Source organism: Canis lupus, chromosome 14 (assembly GCF_011100685.1).
Source record: "Canis lupus familiaris isolate Mischka breed German Shepherd chromosome 14, alternate assembly UU_Cfam_GSD_1.0, whole genome shotgun sequence".
In the NCBI taxonomy this organism is placed as follows: Eukaryota; Metazoa; Chordata; class Mammalia; order Carnivora; family Canidae; genus Canis; species Canis lupus.
In genome coordinates, this window is record NC_049235.1 from 26461526 (window position 1) to 26488965 (window position 27440).

The window sequence follows — 27440 nt, forward strand, 5'->3', positions numbered from 1 at the left end:
CAAAATCTATAGCTGCAGCCAGGCCTAGGGGTAGAGTCTGTACAACTAATCAACTTTAATTCCCTGGGTTCGATTTAATTACAAAACAACATTTGGTGCAGCTGCTAAACACTTACCAGGTGACCATATGATAATACTGGAGTAGTATTTACAAGTCTCCAGCTTTTGCTCTATTCTATCAGCACAATTAGGTTTCAGCTATATAAAATTCTAGGATTTACAATAACAAAGAATTTTCCTGATTTTATACCCCTCCATTAAAATATGAAATTGCACCACAACAAATTCATGTCAGGAAGTAAAATTTAATGATGAAAGACATATCTTGATAAAGGACTATAATAACAAATTGAATATCAATAACACTTTTTTTTATAATTCCACATTGTATTTTAACAATATAAATGCCTTTCAGACCTTTTGCTAGGTAATGTACTACATACGTTACACATGCTAATGTAAACTTTCTCTTATAAACATGGAATCATCAATATTATGCATAATGTTTCACAGCCCTTTTTCAAATCAATAGTATATTAATTTATATTAATTAATAGTATATTAATAGCATATGTATTTCATCTTTTTCCATGTCAGGAAGTAAATCACTACAATCATTGTTTTTAATGAGTGAATAACACACTTCTTTTCCTTAATTCATTCTTTCTGGGAGATAGGCAAAGTGAAACCAGCTTATATATACTGTGAGTTACCAATGTGCTTTTTAGGTTATTATATATATTACTTTTTAAGATAAGTAGACTTACATAACTCATTCTCCTGCCTGCTTTTGAGTGTTTTAAAGTTCCATAAGATAATTTAGGGGGTGATTACTTGTGTTACAAAATATTTTTTACCTGACAAAATAAAAATTAACCATTGATATTTTTAAGATAGCCAGCTTCTCTGATATATTTAAAATCTACTGGATTTATACAAACATCCAGGAAGATCATTGCAATAAGTAAGATTTGATTTTTCATTTAACAATATTTAGGGAGAAGTTCCATGCACAATGAACTTTTCATCTTACTGTTTTTTATTCACCTTAGTTCACTCAAATACACCTTATACAATGTGTGGGATCCCAGTTCCTTCCAAGGTCTATAGAAGGATAAATTATTTGAATTTAGGAAAAAAATAATAAGTATCAGCAATTATTTGAATTTAGGAAAAAAATAATAAGTATCAGCAAGTGATGCTGAAATAAATATGACTCATTATTTTCAGAGCAACTTAGAAAGAAAATAATATAGACTGCCATCTAATCCAAATAAAGATTTGAAGTAGATGTATAAATGCAACGAAATGTAATGCTTTTGCTTCTTTTCCCCATTAGATGTCAATCTCCTTCTTTTCTTTCCCTTTAGTGTAGAACTGGGTAAAAGCTAAAGAGAGGCTGTATCATAGGTAATTATATCTATGAAAAGCAGAAAATCTAGAAAAAAAACCCAGAATACATTAAATTCACTACAAAATATCTGGAGCAATAATTCCCCTTTTCACTTTTCAACCTCAAGTGCTGGTTTGGATTTTACCTAATGCTGCCCTGCATGATGATGTTGGTCCTTGTACAAAGACAACACTGTATGTTTCAAAGTCGAAAGGCTAATTTCTCAGTACTAGCAGTGTCTGTCAGTGTCTTATCCCAGAGAGTATCTTTCTCTACTGAACAGTGACTGAGTCACAGGAGAAAACAATTCTGCTTGCTGGAAGAAAATAGGATGGAAGGAATTATGACGGTTACCAGATGTTCCACTGCTCCTGAGAGGGCACCAGAATGTTTCTGCATATGCTGTAAACAGCATAAACTGTCAAATCATGGGACCCTGGGGCTTGGTGCTCATGCTGCTCTGATGTGCAAAGTCATAGCATTTGAGAGTTGAAAAGATCCTTAGAGATGCTCTTAGTCAAAGGTTTTAAACTATGTCATGAGGAGTTCTATGTTTCCTAAGTGTGACTCAGAGATTACTGAAGAGTAAGGGGATCTCCCCAAAATAGTAACAGCATTCATGGAAAGAAATGTAAAAATCTTACATCAGTGTAACAACAAGACAGGATATTTTATCAAACAAAAACGAGTTGTGAAAGTCTGGGGTAATTCTTATGGTTCAGGAAAGGAAACTTGTGGAAAATCACCATCTCAGTAGCTCTATGACATTCCTAGAGGGGAGACCTCAGAAGTCAGAGGTTGATTCAGGAATCTAGGCCACAATAGGTCATGTGGCTTCGGAGTCTAGAACTTAAATTATTCCCTAAGACAAAATATCAGGGCAGGAAATAAAGGCTTCTCAATACAAGTCAACCAATTCTTACAATCCTTCTTAATTTAAATATCTATGGCAAATTAAAATATTACTTAGAAAATATTATTTTTCAATGCTATTTTTTTCTTTTAAGTAGGCTCCATGCCCAGCAGGGAGTCTAATACAGGGCTTAAACTCATGACCCTGAGATCAAGACCAAAGCTGAGATCAAGAGTTGAATGCTCAACTGATTAACCTCTCCATGCTATTTTTAAATGGCAATTTAATGCTGTATTGTCTTTATGATGATTTAATTCTTATTCTATGTTACCTGCTTTCAAATAAAAAAATATCCTGTGAATTCCCAAAGAACCTCCTCATTGCCACCACTGAAAAGGGAGAGAGAGAGTGAGAGAGAGAGAGAGAGAGATTGAGAAAAAGGGGGGGAAAGAAAAAAAGAAAAAGAAAGAATGAAGGGAAGAAAGAGAAGAAAGGAAAGAGAGAAGGGAAGAAGGGAGGGAGGGAAAGAAAGAAGGAAGAAGGAAAGAAGAAAGAAAGGAAGAAGTAGCTATTCCTGTTGCTATAAATAAAGCCCGTTATGAAGGGACATGAGACTTTAACATAAGCAAAGGCATTTCTCTAGGGTTAAACAGATATTCATAACAGCAGGGTAGATGCACCTGCCTGACTCACCATCACTGTTGATGCATACAACCTCCTGAACTTGAGTGCCTGGGCCACACTCTTTTCCATTGTCTGGTTCACAGTCTCCAAGCCTCACTGCTTTCCATTCATAGCAGGATGGCTCTTCACAGGGAATGGCTTCCAGTAAGTGAGGGCAGTTCCCAGTGCCCCCAGAGCCTCCAGTGGGCTCATTGGTAATGCGTCGCTTCCTCAGTTTGAAACCTGAATTATTGGGGAAGGACATATTTATTGTTACTGACATAGGTTGAACATTTCAGAGGGCTGAATGAAAACTCAAGGGAAAGTTGGATGAGTTGAGGGTAGAAGTCATATCTGCTTTAATCAGTAATATATCCCCAAACTCTAGCTTAATGTGAACTCGTTAATCATTTATTAAATGAATAAATGATTGAATGAACAGAATGGCCAAGGAAGGAAGGCAAGAAAAGTCATATATCTCTTAACTACTTCATAGGACTGGAGAAAGGTAGAGAGGCAGAAGCAGAAAGACACACATACACATATACACATGCACCAAGAAAATGATTTTGGTTGATTTGGAAAGTCTGTAGTTATAAAATATTCAAAGAAACAATGAAATCTCAAGCTATTTAGAAATATTCATGACCAGACAAAGTGCTATTACCTTGAATTTTTCAACACTATCTCATAATTAAATTTGAAAAGAAACCTCTGAGAAGTTGGATGGTCCCAGATAAATCGTCTCTTTGAGCCTTAGTTGATTTTAGATGCCCTGGAAATAGGAACTAGTGATGATATAAAGCATCTGGACTCTAATGAGGAGTGTTCAGAGTCATGCTCTGTGCTTTAATAGTACCTAAGTGTTGCCTTTCTGGACAGTGTATACCAAAATTAATAAGTCTGCTTATTGATATGTGAACATATTAGAATTTCCAGCAAAATTAATGTCTGTTTACTGTTATGGGAACATATTAGAATCACTAGAATACTGTCTTTGAAAGAAAATAAAATGTTTTTAATTACTAGATCATGTGAAAATTACCCCATCTTGCCCATAAGAAACCACTGCATTTATTCTACTCCTCTTAGATATATCATTTACATCAAAAGAGCAATAGAAATTTTTTTTTCCCTTTCTTACCTTCACAGTAATAAGGAGTTCTGTTTATTGAGGACTAGCTATGGATCAGGCACCGAATTAAGTGCTTTATGTTTATGATCTCTTTGAATCTTTAGAGAAAACTTTGGTAGCAGATATCATATCCTTTTTACAGAAAAGGGGACAAAGATTTAGATAATTAACTTCAGTTTTAATGTTCTGGTACCAACATTAGAGTAGGTTTATTCATCTTTTGCAATCGATACTCATTGGCCATTCTGGAAAATATCATAGATGAATAAGCACAAGTAGCATTGAGGAGCATTATAAAATAATTCATGTTTGACTCAACCGATGGGAGTTTTAAGCACATCATATTAATAGCACATACCTTTTTTGCCTTGCTGGTCATTACAGTTTTCATAAGTACAAGGTCCCCAAGCTGACCAAGGTGAAACCTCACATTCAATAGGACAGGGAATGTGGCACAGCTGTGTAGTATTAGGGACAGGGCCAGTGCATGATTTCAAGTCCACTGGTTTTGAGGCTGTTTGGAGAAAAATACAGAGATTCCTTAAGAATTAACTTGTTATGGTTAACAATATGATTGTTCTGTGTGTATAAAGAAGGGAAAGTGCCACCAAGACATTCATCCTAGAAAAAAAAAGAAGGGATAGGGAAAAAAGCAGCATAGTGTAGTTCAAGGAAACTGGACTAGAAGTCTTGTAGATTGTTTGATCACCAGCTTCATCACTTATTAGCCCGGTGGTTAATAATGTCGAGACTAACTTTCTCAATCGGTAAAATAATCTTTAAGGTCAATTTTATCTCTAAAATTCTATATTTAGATTCTAAATAAATGGAATCTGTTTCAGAGGACTAAACATAGTGGGAGATGGCCTTAGGTATATATGGAAAAAGTCTCCACTGGGTGGCTTCTGGTGGAGCAATCTTCCTTCCCTTTTGGTCCACAAAAGGATAATCAGTGGACATAATGAAAACACCATTCCACCAATGGGGTTTCTCTCTCTACACCAGCTACGTGACTCACAAGATACCTTCCAGAACTTCTGTAGAATACATTATCTGCATATGTGATCCAAATCTTAGAATTGCTAAGGCAACTAATTCAAAATTGTCCATGTCTTTTCATACGTTGACCAATGAACTGTGAATAAATAGTGCTTGTCCTTGCTTCCCTTCTATTTTGATGCTTGAAGTCTGGCTATTTTGTATGGGACACACTTTGACACTTAACGTCAAGATGTGTCCATAGTGGCTAAAAAGGACTTAAGAAAGAAAGATATTTGAAGCTTTACAGAAAGCAGAAGAAAACCAAGTTTAGCGGTATATTATATAATATAAAGCTATAGTTGCTATTGTTGTAAAGATTTTAAGGAGTAAATGTCTTTGACATTCCCTTTAATTAAAGCTAGTTGCTGTTTCTATCTGATAATTTGGAATGCCCACCCTTGTGGAATAGTGGACTGAAACAACAGAGGTCTTAGATAATTCTCATTCTCTTTATGTAAAAAACTATCAATTCCAATCACATGGGTTACATTTAGAAGCTCATAGAGAAATTAAGATATTTTAAGCTATATTATCCTAACTTTTAAATAAAAGTACTAGATATATTTGTTTATAGTTTAAGCCCTAAGGCAAACTGTAGGTATTGTGTATCCCTCAACTTCCTGCATGTACACACACACACACACACACACACACACACACACACAATCATAAATGCTACCTGAAGGCTATTAACTCCTCTTTCTAAAATAGTTTTTTAGCTCTGAAAAACATTCTACAGATTTTTTTTCTCCAAGGAGTGCATATCTTAAAGTTTTTCACTCCTCGCCTTTCCCCCACCTCCCACTGCAGTGAAAATAAATGGGCACTCCTACTCCACTTAGTATGGAGCACCATGAGCATTCTCACTTAAGTTTATCAGAATTGTTGCTACTGTGCATCATAACATCAGTCACAGCCAAGAAGGATTAATTTTGTTGCTTTCAATGGTGAAAGCATTTGGCACACTAATGACAGAAAATACAGAAATAAATGCTTCATTTCTTTAAATATAAAAAATAACAATGTCAATGATACATATTTCACATAAAATGAAAAAAATTAATATCTGTACAGGCTTAAGAGTCTTGTGATGGTTAATTTTATGTGTCAACTTGTCTGGGCTAAGGATGCCCACATAACTGATAAAACATTGTTTTAAGGTGTATCTGTGAGGATGTTCTGGAAGAGATTAGCATTGGAATCAGTAGATTGAGTAAAGAAGACAGCCCTCACCAGTGCAGGTGGAGCCTTATCCTATCCATTGAGAACACAGGTAGAAAACAAAAAGTGGACGAAGGGTAAAATCTTTTTTGAGTTGTGGAATCCATCTTCCCTGTTCTTGGAGATGAGTTCCTGGTTTTGGAAAACCAGAATTACAGCAGTGACCATCTTCCCATAATTCTGTGAGCCAATTCCTATAATACATCTCCTCATATATCTATACATATATCCCATTGATCTGTTTCTTTGGAGAATCTTGACTAATATAAGGCTACAATATTCAGAAAAACTCCTATAACTACAAATTAACATAAGTAATTTCTTCACTTGTGGAGTCTTTCACACTATAATTTAAATTAGCAATTGTGTATATAATTACCTGAAAAGTTCCAATTTTTCTTTTTTTAAAATACTATTTATTTGAGAGAGAGAGAGAGCGTGAGAGAGAAAGCACAAGCGGGGTGAGGGGCAGAGGGAGAAACAGACTCCTTACCAAGCAGGGAGCCCAATGTGGGGCTGGATCCGTGGACCCTGAGATCCAGACCTGAGTCAAAGGCAGATGCTTAACCAACTGAGCCATCCAGGCACCCTCTATTTTTTTCCTTCAATAGACTAAAAGTGACTTTAAAATTTAGTGTTATTACATTGATTTGGAAATTATGTCACTAGGAAGGGAAGTCTATTTTTTTGCAAAGTCTACTTTGACCATGCAATTGTAAGGACTACATAAGGTTGAAAACTTGAGAAGGGAAAACAGGTTTTATCAGGGTAACACATTGTTTCTTATACCTGGTCATTTTTTTAAAATTTTTATTTATTTATGATAGTCACATAGAGAGAGAGAGAGGCAGAGACCATGCAGAGGGAGAAGTAGGCTCCATGCACCGGGAGCCCAACGTGGGATTCGATCCCGGGTCTCCAGGATCGCGCCCTGGGCCAAAGGCAGGCGCCAAACCGCTGCACCACCCAGGGATCCCTACCTGGTCATTTTTAAAAATAAGCTTAATTTTAGCTTTTGGTGTATTTTGAATAAATCAAACAGAATAATTAGTCATTAGAATCTTGTTGAGCTATTAAAAGAGAAACATGATGAATAAAGGCTTGAGAAAGTATTGCCTGAAACAAAATACTCTTCAGATCTTTTGCTAAGCTAATCAAGTCTATACTGAATAATAGTCATTGAAAATTAACCTCAATTTGATAGATGTCTTTATATAAATAATAAATACATATTTGAATATATATATTTGTTGTATATGATTCTATTCCTTTGGTGATTTTTATTTTAGTCTTTTTTGTAAGTAGAATATAGATAGATAGATAGATAGATAGATAGATAGATAGATAGATAGATAAATGTAAAATCACAGATACAAGCTGAGCTCCTCAATAACTAAGTCAATTCTATATTTGCCCAGGAATTATTTGGAATCAGTGTGATTCAATAAATTAAGCAAAAGATAGTCTCAGGAGAATTTACTAAATTCTAGTTTAATCTATGAGATATAATTCTTGTAGTTCTGTATTATATAACTCAGTGCTTACTGCTGATCCCATATTCTCAAATATTGAGATTTGAATTTTTTAGAATGGTCCAGTAATTATTTTGTATATTTTTATCACTTAAGAAATTATTCATCCAGTGTAAGTTGCAGAGAACTTCTATTAATTTTTTAAAAATATTATTGTCGATCTCTTGAAAATAAAGGTGACATATCATTGTTTGCATATGATTTTAAGGGTATACAATCATTTGTATTCTTCATGAGGTCATAAAAGAATGTCCAAACTTTTCTGGACCTAATTAAACAAGCCAAAAACACATGAGGCTCCTAAAAATACAAAAACATTTTTGTTTTACTGTATTTGCCCCCTCTTTTCCTATTTTCTTGATAAAAATAATCTATTTTATATTGAACAAATTATGGTAGGTTGTGTTTTTCCACTTTGATTTTTCAATTATTTTCTTTTAGTCTACATTGTCAAATTTATGTGTACAAAGTCGTGGTGTTCCTTTGTTATTCTTTTGCTGGCTGGCTGTAAGGTCTACAGTAATACCTCCTGTTAAATTGACATTCCCCTGATGATGGTGATTGGTGTCTTTCCTCTTTTTACTCTATCAGCCTTGCTAGAAGCTTCAATTTTAATGCTCTGTTCAAAGAATCAGCTCTTTGTTTCATTGATTTTCTCTATTGTTTTGTTTTCAATTTCATTGATTCCTGTCTTCTGATTTTTATTATTTCCTTCCTTCTGTGGCTTTCTTCTTTTTTTGCTCTCTTTTTCCTTGGTTCTTGAACTGGGAGCTCAGATTATATTGATTTCTGTCTTATCTTCTTTCCTGATGTATTTAGTGTTAGAAACTTCTATCTCAGCACTGCTTTAGCTATGTCGCACAGATTTTTGATACATTTTCATTTTCATTCAAAGTATTTTGATTTTCCTTGAGAATTCCTTTTTCACACATGGATTATTTAAAAGTGTGTCCTTTATTCTCTAAGTGTTTGAAGATTCTACTGTTATCTTTGGTAACAGAATTCTAGTTTGATTCCAGCTGTGCTCAGAGGACATGCTCTGTATTATTTAAATTATTTTAAATTTGTTGAAGTTTGTTTTATGAATAAGAATATGGTCTATCTTGATATGTGTTCTATAGACACTTGAAAAGAAGATGGATTCTGTTCTTTTTGGATGGACTGTTCTATAAAAGCCTAGCAGATTCTGTTGAATGAGATGGTGTTGTTCAGTTCTTCTAAATCCTTGCTGATTCTCTGCCTAGTTGTTCTATTAAGTGTTGGGGGTAAAATGTTTTCATCTCTGACTTTAATTGTGAATTTGTGTATTTCTCCTTTTATCAGTTTTTATTCACATATTTTATGATATATTGTTTAGTACATACACATTTAGGATTTGTCTTCTTGGTGGATTGACTCCTTTGATAACATAATGTTCTTCTCAGTTTCTATATTTTTTTGCTTTGATGTCTGATTTATCTGATATTAACATAGCACTCCTGCTTTTCTTTGGATAATATTTTCATGATGTCTTGTATTCCATTTTTTGTTTTCAGTCTGGGTATATTGTTATAGCTGAGGTGAGTTTCTTGTAGAACATGTCATATTTTTTAATACACTCTACCAATTTGTGTCTTTTTTCCCTTAGGAATTTAGGTTTTTTTTTTTTTTTCTAGATACAGAATAGATTTCAATCTTTATATTGCATTAGGAGCAAATTATAACATTGCCTGAGCAGGCATTTGTTAGGGCTTTTAAAAAAATCTGCACCTGCCAGTGTTTCTGGATTCTGGCTTCTTTCACACCAAGTCTGAGATATGAGAGGCAGAAAGATAACCAAGGGAACTTATGGCCTTGTTTCTTGGGCCTTAAGATCTCTAGCTTGCCTTCCTTCTTCTCTCTAACTTTCAGAGTTGTCTTATGGTTTATTTGTCATGTATTATCAGGGTATGTATATTTTTCAATTTAGCAAGAGCATTAGGAAAACTGACATTTCCTCTATCTTCCTGGAAGCAGGAGCCTATGTGTGATTTTAAGAGTAAAACCTTTCAGGCAGCCCTGGTGGCTCAGCGGTTTAGCACTACCTTCAGCTCAGGGCATGATCCTGGAGATCTGGGATCGAGTCTCACATTGGGCTCCCTGCATGGAGCTTACTTCTCCCTCTGCCTATGTCTCTGCCCAGCCCTGCCCCCCCCGCCCCGCGCCCCGTGTGTCTCTCATGAATAAATAAGATCTTTTTTAAAATAAATAAAAATAAACCTTTCAATTTTACAACTGGGATTACAAGAAAGGAAAATCCTCAAAAGATTCTCCAAATCCACAAGTTCATGATATGGTACTAGAGCCCTAAAGCTGCCCTCTCTTGTAGGGGCATTATTGATCCTAGGTTATATAACTTTCAGTTTTAATGGCCTGATGGGAGATGTAGAATTGCATATCTAGAGTTCTTTAATTATCAGGGACAAAGGCAGGCATTTTCAGACAGAAATGAAAATGTATCTATAATAGATCATCAATATGGAAATTTCCAAAGGACTTATTTCTCCTAAAAAGGAACGTGAATACAGAAATAAGGTCTACGATGCCAGATGGGATGGTAGTCAAAGAAAATATTACATGTGAGTAAAAGTAAATGTTGAATGTAAAGCTTGATTATAATGATTAAATAGGGGACTGTGATAGGTAAAATAATGGTTCCTCAAAGATTTTATGCCTTAATCTTTGGAATTTGTGAATATATTATCTTTTTAAGAAAATACTTTGTTTATTTGAGAGAGAGAGAGAGAGAGACAGAGATAGTGAGAGAGCATGAGCAGGAAAGAGAGGGAGAAGCAGGCTTCCTGATGAGCTGGGAGCCTGATGCAGGGCTGGATCCCAGAACCCTGGGATCATGATCTGTGCCAAAGGCAGGCACTACATGAATATATTATCTTAATGGAGAAAAGGACCTTGTAGATGTGATTCAGGTTTTAAACCCTGAGATGTCGAAATCATTCAGATTTATCCAGGCAGGCTCAATCTAACCACATGAGTCCTTAAAAGCAGATACCTTTTCCCAGATGGTCAGAAAGATGAGGCGGAAGAAAGAGAAAGGATTCAAAGCAAGAGAGGTGCCTGATTTGCCACTGATAACTTTGAAGGAAGTTGGAGGAGAAGCAAGGAAAATGGGGGGCCTCTAGCAGCTATGAACAGTTCTCAGATAGACGACCAGGAAGGAAATGGAGATCCTGATACTCCAACTGCAAGGAACTAAATTCTGCCAACAATCTGAGATGAACAAGGAAACAGATCTTCCCCTAAAGCCTCCAGAAAGGAATGCAGCTCCCCTAAGCCCTCAACTTTGGCCTGGGAGAGACCCATGTCAGACTTGTGATCTACAGAACTATAAGATAAGGTGTTAAGTTTGTGGTAAGTTGTTATGGTAGAAACAGAAAACTAATAAGGGAGTTATAAATCACAAGATAGAACTAAAATACAAGGGATGTCTGGGTGGCTCAGTGGTTGAGCACCTGCCTTTGGCTCAGGTCATGATCCTGTGGTCCTGAGATCGAGTCCTGCATCAGGCTCCCCGCAGGGAGCCTGCTTCTCCCTCTGCCTATGTCTCTGCCTCTCTGTGTGTTTCTCATGAATAAATAAAATTTTTAAAAATCTTAAAAAAAATAAAGTACAACACTACATAATATATTAGCTGATGAAGGGTAATCAGAGGTGACCTAGTTGAAAGCCCTTAGGAAGGTAAATATATTAATTTTAGGCTACATTTATTTGAGTCTTTACCTTGATATTTTAAAGTAATCTCTTTATATATATAAAGATTATATATATTTATATATAATATGGGAGGACATATTATATATACATATATATATGGATTTAGCCCTATGTCCTCCCCCATATTATATATATACACATATATATGTCACATATATATAATCTTATATATTATATATATTATATATATAAAATCTCTTTATATATATAATTTCCAAACCTAGGGAAGCTATGTAATAACAATAAAAATATTGCAATAAATTCAAAGGGAGCCAAGAAAGGAAAAACAAAACAAGACACAGAAAAAGTGGAACAAAGAGAATAAAATAAGATGGAAGAAATGACTGCAAAACACTAAACTTTTAACCAGTAAAAGCCAAAAACTATTAGACTGAATAGAAAAATAAAATCTGTAATAACATTTTATATTCACTAATTTGTCAAAAATTTAAAACTTTGATAACATCAAGTGCTAGAGAAGATGTAAAGCAGTTAGAACAGTTAAACACTGCTGGAAGAAATCTAATTTGTTTTAACCATTTTGGAAAATAACTTGGAATTCTTAACTACAGTTGAAGATATGCATACTACTAGGTATATATCCTGGAAAAGCTATTAGACATTTACCTCAATAGATACTGATAGGAATTATCATTGAAACATTGTTTATAATTATCAATATCCAGAAACAATTCAAGTGTCCAACAAAAAGGGAAGGAATATTAAATTATCCTTGTCCACACTACATAATACTATACAGAAGTGGAAATAAATGAACTAGCACAATCATCAATATGATTAAAATAACAAACATATCAAAAGAGTAAAGGAAGCAAGTTTAGGAAGAACATATACTAAATGATACCATCCATATAAAGTTACAAGAAACAAGCCATATCATCATGTTTTGGGATAAATACATAAGTCTGGGAAAGAGGAGAATGTCCACCATTGTCTAGGAATTGGCTTGATACTTTCAACTAGGCCTTTATATTTTTAGGAGCTGACCTGGCACCCAGAACTTTGCCATGGTGTTCTGTTGGACATAAAAACTTCGCAGAACATCATCAAATAAGATAAGGTAATCCTAGACAATGATGGTGTAAGACAAAAAATAAGACTACTTTATTTAGGTAAAAACAGGTCACTATGAGAACCATAAACAATATCAAATATTCCCCTCTCCCAGACAATGAGTGAGCGCTGCTTCTTTAAAAAAATAAAATAATTATTGATTATAGCTTTAACCTCTCTCCAGGCTTTCCTCCTTCCAAATATGATTTATCAAGATATCCTATCATAGAATTATTCTTGCTTCCTTATAGCATTCAATCCAGAGCAAAGTCCACTTGTTTAAATTCTCCTAAAAATCACTTAGTTGAAACCTAGATCCTGTTAAGTACTTCCTGACACTCTTACTTAGATGCCATGGCTGCCCATAGTATTGGTTCTCCCTTGCTCAATTAGTAATAAACCCAACTTGTTCAAATACAGGTGTGTTCCTGATGGTCTTTGGTTAAAAAGCACAGACAGGTCAATATATAAAGAAAAACAAAGAATATTAAACATAAAATTAGAATAGGAATTCCACTTGTGGATAGAGTGGGATGTATTTATTTCATAAAAAATGTTTATTGGTATTTACTATGTGCTAAGCAATGTTGCAGTATTGCAAGTACTTAACAAATACTAATTTATTTAATTCTCACAAAACCCCATGGTGGTAGGTATTTCAATCATGCCCATTTGGAGAGAGGCAATAATTATGTCCCAAATGGGGAAACTAAGTATGGAGAGGAGAGATTAAATAACTTTCCCAACAAATACAAATACACAAATACATTTGAAATAGATCACAGAATTAAAAATATAGTTAATGGAGATTACTAATATGGTATGTGTCATCTTAATGTAATAATATAATGATGCTGTCAAGGTAATACAATTTCAACCCTGGTAGTCCATTAATGAAAATTATTTTGACTTTTGTGTGTCAGGTGGGAATGAAAACTAAATTTCTATCAAGAACATGCTGTCCAATTAAATTACTATTAAAACAAAATGTTCTGCACTTATACTAATAGGAATGGATACTTCTATTGAATTTACCAAATTAATTTTTTAATCCTTACAGCAATCTTCTGACGTAGGTACAATCGTATCCAGAATTTGAAGATGAGGAAACTGAGGAACAGAAAGGTTAAGTAACTTGCCTATGATCACACAGCTAATTAGTAGCCGCTGGCATTAGATTTCAGAGACGATGCTTTTAGCCACTCTCCTGTACTGTTATGATGATTAGCAGAAGCCATATTCTTCCCCATTTCTTATCTCAACTTCCAGAAGTCCATAATATGAAGAGTGGCTTAACTAGAACACATACATTCTTAAAACAGCCTATTTGGTTATTGTTGTGAGGGGTGACAGAAGGAAGTGGGAATATTCATATGGAAAATGAATCCTCAGTATTTTAATAAGAAACAGTTGAGATTCTCATCCATTTTTAACATCAAATTTTCGAAAACTAAATAATTTTTGTTCTAATGTCAAAAAATATGCCACATGTGTATTTTTAACTGTTTTTCACCATGGAAATATGCATTCAGATTCTCAAAATATTTTAAGTCATAGATCTTCATATTCAGTCTATTTTTCAGACCCATTTGTAAAATAATATGCCTTTTCTGCAGTCGTTCAAAAAATATATTAGGGTTCAAAGGTTGAAAAAATGCAATAGTTGAATAATTCATTCATCCATTTAGCAAAACAGCTGAGCATTTTAGGCATTCAAAACCTCCTGATGTTGCTTTTATTGTCCATTGTCTTCCCTGAAAACCCACCTTTTTCTTGAAATAGCATTGTTTCTTTTACCAAGCTTATTTGAGTGCTAATTCACCATTACGAAGAAATTCTATTGGATTTCAATCTTAAATTCTGTATAGGAACTGACAAAAGAGAAGCCAAAGACTTAAAAATAAAAATCAGTTACAAAGAGCTTTCCTTTTCTTTGTTATTCTGTTGTTCAGTCAGTTAAAAGAAATATTAAATGTCTTTTTTGTGTAAAGCCCTACCCTTGTATTAGGAACCATATGCCAAAGGTGCTGCAGGGCCAATGACAGTGTCAACAGTGATATTTTTTTGCTTGTTTCTCTTAATTATTACAAATGTGTGGCAGTAACTTAATGTATATTTAACCAAAGTAGTTTTAATTCCAAGAAGGTTCTATTGATAATTTACTCAACACCCACTTACATGTCACCTAGAGGCATTATAAATTTACTCTCAAGAATTGATGTCAAGCTAATAAAGAAAGCCTTTATTCTGAAAATTAACCAGGTTCTACATGTAACAGTGATTGCTTAAAGTTTTTTGTAGATGGTCTTGCATATTATTCACAGAAATTTCTTTTATCTTTTAAAGGCTGATAAATGGGGACATAAAATCCATCAAGTTCTTTTTCATAATATAGGGCATTGTTTTTAAGATAAATACTTAATCTTTCATCAATTTTGTAACTATATTTAAAACAATGGTTGAGAATTAGCTCTCAATATTTAATGTGCTTCAAAGCTCCCTGCCAGTCCTTTCTGGCTATGATTAACGCAGATTGAGCTGTTGTTTTTGATTAATCTTTTCTTATATTAACCCAAGGCACTACACAGATCTTCCTTGATGTATGGTGTTATGTTCCCAATAAATCCAATGTAAGTTGAAAATATCATTAAGTCAGGAATGCATTTAATACATGTAACCTACCAAACACCATAGCTTACTTAGCCTTACCTACCTTAAACATTTTCAGAACATTTACATTACCCTACAGATAATAAAGTGTTGAATATCTCATGTAATTTATTGAATACTAAAAGTGAAAAATGGAATAGTTGTTTGGGTACAGAATGGTTGTAGGGATACTGGTTGTTGACCTTCATGATAATGTAGCTGACTAGGAGCTGCAGCTTACTGCTACTGCCCACCATCATGAAAAAATATCATAGCACATATTGCTAGCCCTGAAAAAAAAAATCAAAATTCTAAATTCCAAGTATGTTTTCTACTGGATCTATATCACTTTCACACTACCATAAAGTCAAAAAATTCTAGGTTGAACCATCCCAAGTCAAGGACTGTCTGTATAGGTTTCAGAAGCCCACATAGCAGTTTTTGAGTTTGTTTTCTACATCATAATTAATGCCAGTACCCACAGACTTGTTACTTCTGTGCAATTCATAAATCGATAGCCTTGGTTTTCATCACCAGGCCATCCTACTTATTTACATTTTGCTTCTTCTTTGCTTGTGCTTGCTGCTTGGATACTCTCTTCTTTGTGTTGAGATTGCAAATCAAAACATTTGACTGAGATCACAAAACATTAAACAATTGTCTTTTTAGATTAAACTGCTTCAGAGCTGAGCTATTAAGAGTAGTCCCTGAATTTGGAATTGTGATACTTTTACATAGGCCTCTTGACTTTTTTGTTTGTTTATTCTTTGAGAGGTAAATCAGGAGGTATACTTGGTTTTAGTCAAGTGGAAGTTACAGTGGATTCATTTAATAAATTTAGATGAGATTCTCCCCAAATATTCCAATAAAGGATATTTAGGTCTAGGTTAAAATAAGAAGTGAGTATTCCTCTTTCTTACTTCTCAGTTGTACATTCTAGTTTCAACTTGTAAATTAGGGATGTTGAGGAGATTGACGATGAGGAAGGAGCTAGTACATGAACACTAGCTGTGTTGTAAAAGATATGGATAGACTTCTGAGAAAAACCTTCACTGTAAAGGACTCGACACACACGACAAGTGGTTTGCTGTCTGAGTCCTGCCTGTTAGCAGAGTCAGGAGGGCACTGAGTGATGGGCCTATTCTTGTTCTTGTGTCCAGCCTTTACTCTGCTGGGTTGGGGTACAAGGCAGAACACTGTCAACATCCCTACCTGCTTCTTTCAGAAACTCTACTCAGTGTCATAGGCATTGCTTTTTTGCTTTGATGTCTCTGTTCCTTCAATTTTTATATCAGTATCTTCTTAGCAAATAGAAACTCCTTTAAGGGTCTAGCTGCTACATGAGCTCACCTCTTGTTTCAAGGATTGATGCAGTTTTTTCTCTATTTGCATATGCTAATGGTCATTTTAGGGACTTATAAAGAGAGGTCCATGTGCCTATGTTCACAATTCCATATTGCCTAGAAAAAACTATCCTCATGCCTTGACTCAAATAAAACAGAATGATGCTATCTTTTTAAGTATTTATAGAAACAAACATATGTCAGATAATTTCTCTCAGTGACCCTGATTCACATGAGACAAGAATTTTTAAAAATATGTGGGACTGTTCAAAATATCCATCTTCACAGCATTACCAATCATATGAAGATTTAAATTTCACAAACTGTATCAACAGCTTGATGAGGACATCACTCTCCTACTACAGGGATGTACCATCTGTTGCAACACTGCAAATATGGAGTTGGGTTCCCCTCCCCCTTTAAAAAAACAGGACATGTTGAAGCACTGTCTATGGAAAACTTACCCTGAAATTTTCCAATAACACATCAGTATTGACTCAAATTTCCATATACAATGTCCTTAACTTGAAAATAACATTAATGCATAGTGTAAAGTAAAAGAAGCAGTTTGGCACTTGGATGTTACCACAATATAATGGCAGAGAATCTTAGCAGTTAGAATTTCAAACAACTGCAACTGTTGTTTCAAAGTGAGTAATAAAAAAGAATCAAAATATCTAATCAAACAAAGTCTACAACTAACTCCATATACTTGCTATAGATATTATTCTGATGACCAAGTGTACTAGTCAGCTAGGGCTGTCGTAACAAAATACCACTACCTAGGTGGCTTAAATAGCAGAAACTTATATTCTTACAGTTCTGGAGGCTTTAAGTCTAAGATCAAAGTATTGCCACAGTAGAAATCTGGTAAGAATTGCAGACAACTACCTTGTTGCTGTGCCCTCACCTGGCCCTTTCTTTGTGTACATACATCCCTGGTGTATCTTTCTCTTCTTGTAAGAACATCAGTCCTATTTGGGTCAAGTCCCACTCTTTTTTTTTTTTTTTTTTTTTTTTAGGTCCCACTCATGACTTTGTTTAACCTTCATTACTTCTTTAAAGGCCCTATCTCCAAAAAATGTCACATTGAGGATTAGGGTTTCAACATGTGATTTGGAAGGAAAGGGACACAATTCAGTCTGTAACACCAAACTTGATGGGATACTGAAGAAAGAAATAATCTGTGAATAAAGACTTAAGTGTAGTCCAGTGGTGACCATAATACACTGACCTATTTTATCAACTCTTCCCTGTTCTGGGGGGAAAAGAAACTATGCTAAACTTGTACTCATTCAAGTTTCTCCACAGCAGATTACTGCCACTGTGACTGTCTGACCACACCTTATTTAGAGGCACACAGATGTAAGTATCTCCAATATGAGCTTTTCTGTTTTTCATAAAATTTTCCATTATTTTCTCAAAATCTCCATTTATAGAATTCTAGGTATAGAATCCTATTTCCTGATTATTGTGTGGGCAGAAGAGGAACTTGCCAAAACGTTTGGAGAAGTTTTATGGCTTTTTCCTCTAATGTCTTGGAGTCAAAAAATAAACTACAACCTGGAACACAGAGGAATGGCCAAAAGCACCATTTGTGGGTTGCTTTGAATCGTAACATCAAAACTACTCACCCCTACAAATGAACCATTGTGGTAATGAGTTACTTGGTTCCAGGCCCACTCAGATTTTTTAGCCCATCTAGTTATTTTTGGCTGTCTCAGATCTGATGCTAATTCTAGTCTAAATTCTCTATTTAGTCCTCTATAGTTATTCTTTAATTTCTCCCTATACTTTGTCAGGATCAGGTCTACCTCATGAATATTTGCTTAATTAATTCACCCAACAAATGTTAATTGAGCATTTACTATATACCAGACATATACTGTATACCTGGGGTGCTTAGGATTAAGCAGACAACAAAACAGACAAAGGTTTTTGCTTTCCTATAGTTAGCATTCTCATAAAGGGAGTGGGGAAACATAAGATGAACCAGAAGCTTAGCAACTAATAACTGACACAGTATGGTATAAGCAAAAAGTGCTATGAAAAAAGAGGGGCACCTGGTTGGGTCAGCCAGTTAAGCAAGCATCTGCCTTCAGCTCAGATCATGATCTCAGAGGCCTGGGATTGAGCCCAGCATCAGGCTCCCTGATCAGTGGGGAGTCTGCTTCTCCCTCTCCTTCTGCCCCTCCCCACCATTCCTCTTCTCTGTGTCTCTCAAAGAAATAAATAAAATCTTAAAAAAAAAAAGTGCTTTGAAATAAAGAAAAAAAGAGCAAGGCTCTAGGAGTATGTGTGTGGGAGGTGTGATACAATTTTAAATAGAAGGGTCACATCTAGCCTTTTTTTTTTAGGATTTTATTTATTTATTCATGAGAGACACACACAGAGAGAGAGAGAGAGAGAGGCAGAGACACAACTGGCTCTATGCAGGGAGCCCGATGTGGACTCGATTCCAGGACTCCAGGATCACGCCCTGGGCCGAAGGCAGGCACTAAACTGCTAAGCCACCCAGGTGTCCCTCATTTAGCCTCTTCGAGAGAGAAATATTTGAGATAAGGCTGAAAGGAGGGGATGGAGTTAGCCAAGCAAATGTCTGTGGATAAAGCATTCCAGGACAGCAAAGGAAACCATGTACCTGGAGTGAAAGGAGCAAAAGGCAGAGGAGTCAGAGATGGGATCCAGCAGTCAAGACAGGGTAGAGAGACTGACTTTTACTGGGAGTGAACTGTAGCAGGGCTTTGAGCAGAAGAATGACACAATCGTTCTTTTAAGATATAAAAGACTGCTCTGCTGCTGTGTGCAGAATCAATTGTGAGTGACATGGGACACAGGGATATCTATTAGGAAGCTATTGCAATAATTCAGGCAAGAGATCATGATCCAGACTAGGGAGTGAAAATGGAGATGTAGTGGTCAGATAAATATTGAAGGGAAAGCAAGTAGAATCTCCTGAGGAATGAGTCTTGAGAACAAGAGAGATAAGAACCAAAAATGACCCCAAAGATTTTGATTAAAGCAATCAATGCCCAGCCCTGGGTTGTCACTGCAGTATCTCCTTGTTCTTGACTTAAACTGTGATCACTCTATTCTCTCATACTGCTCACTCAGAAGATCAGGGTCCTGTGCTCTATGCATTTCAAAGGACAGAAATCCCCTCTGTTTCTTCTTCCTGTACCTCCAATTCTTGCCCTAATCTGCTCCACCTCCAGTTAGCCTACCCATTCCTGCAGCTGCCAGCTGAATCAGCAGGTGTGGACTAAATGTCTGGCTTGACATTTAAATAACAGAGTTTCTTGACACTTTCAGGGTCTCCCTTTAGACTATAACGTGAGGGCCACTAATGTTCACCCTACTCATGGTTTAAGACACATAAAATAGATGTTAAGGCTCCTTGGAAAAATAGCAGTAACATTTCTGGGATTTTTATTTAAGTCTAGCATGTATTTTTTAAAAACAAAACTAAAAGGTCAAACATGAATGAGTTACAACATCACCTGTTGGAAATGTCATCAATGTAACCTTAGAGCTTTCTGGAATTTGACAAAGGTACTGGATTCTGAGGTGGTGGAACAGAAATCAAGACTTTTATAATCGATGCTTAACCTTACAACAGTGGCTTTCTGATTTTCAGGCCATGCAACAATTTATGGTAGGGATGATGGATGATGACAAGGTTTTGTTTTGTTTTTGACAAGGGTTGTTTTAAGGAAGGAGACTCCTGGGTACCATCCCCAGTAATTCTAATTCACTACATTTGGATTGGAATCTAGGAACGACCTAGGAATATGCATTTTCAACAAGCACTTCAGCTGATTCTGACGCAAGTAATGCTCATAGTACCCTTTGAGAAACACACCTATGGAGGATTGGATGCCATAGCACCATGGCACTAAATGCTTACTTTTTAGAAAATGTTATGTACATTCCAGAACACAGCTCCATACACTTTGGTAAAGAATTGCTTGCTATTGTTTTTGGTCATAAGAATATCAAGAATTATTTCTCCAGTGGTATTTTATTTTTCCTACTGGTGACATATTTCTTCCTGGACATTTTTCTAAGCCTAAATCCACATTTTTATTTATGGCAGCATATAAACTGGGTTTGGATACTTTCCCCAAGCATACATTATACTCTTTTTAAATAAAACTGCTGAGAAGAATGATACTGGTGATTCAAAAACATCTGCCACCGTAGATCTCAAACCTCCCTAGGAAATCTGCCTGGAGGTTGGATATTGGTCATCTCCCTGACTCACTGTTATGGGTTGATAATACTGTGTCTTAGGGAAAAGGGAAAAATTCTTAAAGCAGGTTATCTTGTATATCTTAGATATTAACCTCTTATCAAATTTGTGGTTTGCAAATACCCTCTCCCATTCTGTAGGTTACCTTTTCATTCTGCTGATGGTTCCTTCTGCTGTGCGCAAACATCCTAGTTTGATGTAGTCCTGATCACTTATTTTTGCTTTTGTTGCCTCTGCTGTTCATGTCAAATGCAAAAAACTAACACCAAGATTCATCTCAAGGAGTTTACCTTTCTTCTAGGAGTTTTATGGTTTCAGTTCTTAACATTAAATTCTTTAATTCATTTTGAGCGAAATTTTTATTAGTTATTAATGAGGCCTTCTTACATTTTATCTCACAGGTTTCAACTTTTTAATCTCAACTTTATGTCTTTTACATTTATGTTTTCACCGACTTCTAGTCTACTACAGTCACCCCAAATCTTATTCATTTTCATTTTTTATTCTAATGGAATTTTAAGTATTCTATTTATTACCTCATTACTTTTTCTCTAAATCTTTCCTTGCAATTTAGAAATTCTACTCCTAATCTCTCCTACTATTATATTTAAGTTTCTTGTTCTCATATATTTCAGACTTCTTTCCTCTGGACTGCAAAAATGTGCTGTATGTGCAGCAGGGTCATCTTTCACTTTGTTGACTTTGTTTATTCCCAAAGCATCTCTGAGTGTTAAAAAAAAAATGGAATGGACTGTTTTTTTCACATTATGCATCATTCAGAGTTTACATGGAGAGCTACTTGTTTTAAAATTTATTGAGTCTGACACAGAGAATCATTCAAAGTAGAGAAAAATACATCAAGCAAGGAGGGACTCTAGGCAAACAGGTTGGGGAGGGCTTTAAGCTTCTGGCTTCACCTTGATGAGAGACCAGGTGGTATACTACCTGAAAAAGAACTTTTGAGATGGTATTTAGGAGCAGATCCAAAACCGGGTATCTGGTCTCACAGGTATTTAGCCTAGTTCTTGTATTTGCATGTCACGATAATTTCTATCTCTGTTCTTGATGGATTCATCAAAGGACCTTCTTGGCTTTTCTCAGCTCCTTTCTCTGGTCAGAGGAGAGTTTCTCTATGGGCTCAGCTGCATTTCAGTTGGGAAGCCGCAGTGATTTATAAAGATTGATATGAAATCAGCTGGCATTAAATAGATCCGAGAACACTAATATAAGAAAGGGAAGAAGCTGGTATTCCTTTGAAGACAGTTTTGGTTTTACTGGATAAAGCTCTTTGGAAAAGAGGAAATGGTGGAGGGTCCATAGATCCTTAATTAATCACCCAAATGAAAATTGGGATGTGTGATTCTGGAGGAAGGCTGAGAACTGGGCTTGAAGGCACTCACTCAGTGCTCAAGGTCTAAGCTAGAATTGTGGGAATGTTTTGCCTTCACAGAACTATTATTGAATAACACACTTTTCCCCCCTTTGTTGAGTAGAAATTTATTCTAAATCATAGGCCGTACTTTATATTTTAAATCATATTGATTGAGACCTTACTATATGCCTGGCATGATTCTAAGTGCAGTATATGGATTCTCTCATTTAAAATTTTGACAGGTTTTAGTATTTCCATTTTATAGAGAAGGGAACAGGTTCACAGAGAGGTTAAATAATCTGTTCAGTATCACATGGCTCAGGCATTCTGTTTTCATAATCTATACTCTAAACTGCTTGGTAATCATTTCTCTCAGCTTTTATTTTTCTGAAGATGTTCGTTTGTCATGCCTATTGTTGACAAATATATTCACCATCTATAGAAATCTGACAATTATTTTTCAGTGAAGACACTGTTTCATTGTTCTATGGCCTAATCATTGTCTCCAATGAAATTTCAATCCTCATTTGTTATCTTTATTCACATGTACATATCACATGTTTTTTTTTCCTTTTGCTGCTTTAAAAATACTCTATCTTTAGATTAAACAATTTGAGCATAATATATTTTTGCTATTATTATCTTTGTATTTATCCTGCTTGGGGTTTGCTGAGCTTCTTAAATCTGTGACTTGTTGGTTTCTTTTTCAATAAATTTAAGAAATTTTTGGCCATTATTTCTTCAAAAAGGTTTTCTGTTAGATTAGGCTCTCTCCTCTAATATCATTAATACCTTGATACTATTTCATCAGTCACTGAGTCTCTGTTCACCTTTTCCCAGCTCAGTCTCCTTCCTCTTTGTTCTTCAGATCTGATAACTTCTACTGATCTATCTTCAAGATCACTTAGCCTTTCTTTAGCAATCTCCCAATTGTTAATCCAAGTCAATAAATTTTTTATTGTAGATTTTTGTTATATTCTTGAAGTTCTATATTTTTATAATGTCTACTTCCTCAAACTTCCATCTGTTCATGTCCCAAGACAATCTTATCCTTTAAATCCCTCAATGTATGTATAAGTTTCTTAAAGTCTTTGCTTGCTAATTCTAATATCTGGGTCATCTTAAGGTATTTTTCTGTTGATGTTTTTCTTCATGATGGGTCTTTTTATTCTAATTCTTTGCACATGAAGTAACTTTTTAATCACTGGACTTCATGAATGGCATGTTGTAGAGTCTGGATTATGTCATCTTCATTTTTAATTTTTTTCTATTTTATATCTTCCTTTATAAGATTTGTTCTGTCACACAGTTAAATTGCTAGAAAATCCTCCTGATCCTTATAGGTTTGGTTTCCTTTGGATTAAGGTTTGTTTGGTTCAGATTTGAGCTTGATTGTAACAGTGTTGTCCTTACCCTGAAGTCATGGTCTTTCAAAGCTCAAGGTGTTTAATGAAAATTCTTCACCATCATAGGGCTGGAACTCTGATGCCTTCCAGCATGGCATTACCTATACAATTACCTTTCAGCCTTCACTTTGCAGTACAGGTCTTCTGCTAGACTTCACAGAGTATAATTCTGTACATGTGCAGCCCAACCATGGGCAAAGGACCTATGATGTATCTCCACATGGACTCCCAGACTCTGCTCTAGTACCTCTAATACAGAACCCCTTTCTCTCTACCCAGTTCTGAAATTTCCAGTCACTTTAGCAATCCAGAACTTAGATGCTGGATGACTTGGTTCAATAACACTTGATAACATGCTTGCTTTCAGTTTTCCTTCTGTCAGTAAAGAGCTTCCAGTAGAAGACAGAGTGATCTATTACCTCACAACTGTGATCACAGTCTTTACTGTTTGCTATTTGATGTAAAAAAAAATAGGTGCTTTGCATATTTTGTCCAATTTTAGTTATTCGTATTGAGAGAATTCCAGTTACTTGATTATGGCTTGAAGCAAAAGCCTAACAATAAGTTTGGTTTTCTAAAGATTTAAAGTATTTACTTAGGCTTATTATTTAGAGGTTTTGTGATGTATTTCTAAATACACATCTTAGAATATTCATCTCTCTGGCTTTTAGAAGGAGAAATTTTGCTCAAGTAACACTAGTTGCTAATCATATGTATCAATGCTTGGGGGTCATTACTAAGTCCATTTATTCATTTATTCAGTGAACACTTGTTATATATTATCTATTTTGTGAGTGATATTTTTCCCCTAAGTAGCTTGAAGGGATTTATTAACACATCTATTTAACAGATCATGCAGCTTGAACTATTCTCTGATGTTGTTTTAAAACATTTATTTAAAAAAAAAAAAAACAAAAAAAAAACATTTATTTATTTTGTCATTACAAGAGTGTGTGCAGGGGAGAAAAGCATACCTGACTGTTATGATTCAAGATATCAAAGAGAAAGATCAACATATAGGAGTTGGTCCCTCAGAGAATTTGGTATATATATTTTGGTATATTTGGTGTGTGTGTGTGTGTGTGTGTGTATGCAAATAATACCCTGGTAATCCAAATAATATTATTCCCCAGTTATTGTCTCTCACATCACCATATTTTAATCTTCTGCATAGTACTTATTGCTACCTGTTATTTATTTCATTTGCTTATAGTCTCTTTCTATAAAATATAAACTCTGTGACAGAAGGAATCTTGTCTGTGTTATTCACTTCTCAGTTTTTAGCATTTAAACAGTGTTTACACATAGAAGGCACTCAGTAAATATTGGTCTAATAAATGAATGACTTTTTGCCATATAAAATTGAAACATGGGCATTTTCATACATGTATAGCTTTATTATCATGAAATAAGAATAATCTTAACAGATCATTGGCTCTGAGACCTACCTGCTATTTAAAAGAAGGCACACATTCTAAAACCAGTATCATTGAAATAGTTCAAGCTGCATGATCTGTTGAATAGATGTGTTAATAAATCCATTAAAGCTACTTAAGGGAAAAAATATCACCCACAAAAATATCACTTTTGCCCAACATTAAACTGGCTTACAATTAATAACTCTAACTCAATGGCACAATGGTTACTATCACAAGCTCTCAGGAGCCAGACATTTTGATCTACAATCCTGAATATGATATTTATTAGCTAAGTGCCTTGGTAAAATAATTTAATTCCTCTTTACCTCAACATTATATAAATATAGTATTTACTTCATAGATTTTCAGTGAGGGTCTAATAAGCAAATAAATGTAAAAGAGAACAATGTCTCACATAATTCTCATAGTATTATTATTATTATTTTTATTATTATTATTTCAAGTTAATTCATTTAATTCCATAGATTTATTCTTGGGAGTCAGTTTATCTTGAAGAAGATACTGGAAAGGTAAATTGCTTCTTCTAAGAGATGGCATTATTGTTGAAGGCAGATCTCCCTTCCATGTGTTTCAGATTTTTGCTATGGCTTATAAGCTATAGAATAGATTTATGACCTTTAATTTTCCTTTATCTATTCCTAAAATTTTTCCTTGCCCTGCATCTCGTTAGGCATGGATTCATCCTTCTGTTCGAAGTGAGATAATATTTTATTCAAGTTTATGTCTTTGTCAAGCCTTTCGATTTTCCTTTAGGAATGCTAATCCTTTCCTCACTCAGATGATGACTGGAAAATGTGTCCCTGCATTTAACTGCACCTAAATAGAAACCAGAATAGCGGTACTCCAGATCCTTGTGTCAGGGGATGTAAGGGAACTCTCTGCCTCTCAATATCTATCAAAGCTCTGAGGAGGGTTGCCTGAGGGAATAGCTGTGCATCCATTTGTTTAGATATTCTCAACTCTATCCCTGGGTTATCTTGCTTAGCAGAGACCTATAAATCTGTACTATATCACATCAATCCCCACTGATTTGCCTTTCCTGAGTTACACTTATATTTAAGCTAATGGTCTACATTGAGGAAAACTGCTTTAATAAAAAGCTTCCATATAAGATTCATTGTGGTGTTTATTATAAAAATGTTAATAAGGGTATAATTTAATATAGTTACAGTGTCATCTTTATGAAGGTCTACTGGTCAATGTTTTTCAGACTCCAAAACAGAAATTGTTATGCTTTTCCTTTAAAAATGTTTTCTATTGTCTAATGGACACTGTGAATTTCATAAATTATGTAGCATTCCTCTTTGCATGGGCTATTATAAGCTTAGAGCCAAAACTTGTGGTCTTACTTTAAGAAAAATCACAGGATTTTATAGGATACATTTTGTACATTATTTTTTTATATTCATTATTGGCATTCACCTACTAGCATTTTTCTTTTGCACCATATTACTCATCCACTTATCCCTAAAATCACTTTATCTCCTTTTACTGTATGCACCTACATAAAACAACATGGGGCATAGGTAATTATTAAAAATCACATCATTGAATGCAGGATATTTCTTTTCTAACTGTGCATAGAATAAAAGCTACTTGATGAATTCAAGTCACTCTCAAACCATCAATGTGAGTTATTTTCCCATAAAGAATATCTACTATGGGGAAATCTACATATTTTTTTATAGAAGACAATCATTACCCTCTCTAAAGCATACTACATACAACACAAATGCATATTGTTCATGTGAAAACATTGACTATAATTCATAGCCAGCAGCTGCAGGCTTGATTCTGACAGTAAAAAGTCTGGGACAAAAAGCAGATCACATCAGGTGATGATACAACACAGTAAAGGCACCTACTCATTGAACCATATGAAATTGAAAATAGTCTATGGATCTTGACCTGCAAAGAATAGCAATTTCATATGATTCAATATAATACAGGTTCAAATAACCATTGACAAGAATCCACATTGACCTTAGAGAACCATCTCAGGAATAAACTTCTTGGGTTGAATCCTAAAAGGGCTTAAATTATGTTTAGTTTTCCTTCAATTTTCTGTTATTAGAGGCAGACCTCTATGGTGTTTTTATTTTGTAATAGAGATAACATCAGATAATATAATCCACTTACTTTGGTGATTTTGATAAAGTTGTGGACAGTGATTGTACCCTGTCATTTACTCTGAAGCAAATTCACAGAGCAGGGGAGTATTATTAGAGTTTAGATTCTGAAGCAAAACAAACAAAAAACCCCACAAAAAACAAACTGATCCAAACAACCAAACAAACAAAAACTGGCTTTGAGTCCA

The 27440-nt window shown here is 35.0% G+C and overlaps 1 protein-coding gene across 4 annotated transcripts in view; it reads right to left on the reverse strand.

The window, feature by feature from the left end:
• Positions 1-27440, reverse strand: part of THSD7A (thrombospondin type 1 domain containing 7A) — a 428410-nt gene that overhangs the window by 157635 nt on the left and 243335 nt on the right. For all 4 annotated transcript variants that reach the window (XM_038556951.1, XM_038556952.1, XM_038556950.1 and 1 more), the window contains 2 exons: positions 4403-4558; positions 2940-3152 (listed from right to left, as the gene is read on the reverse strand). In XM_038556951.1, the coding sequence (XP_038412879.1) occupies positions 2940-3152; positions 4403-4558 (369 nt within the window). The remainder of the gene's footprint in view (positions 1-2939; positions 3153-4402; positions 4559-27440) is intronic.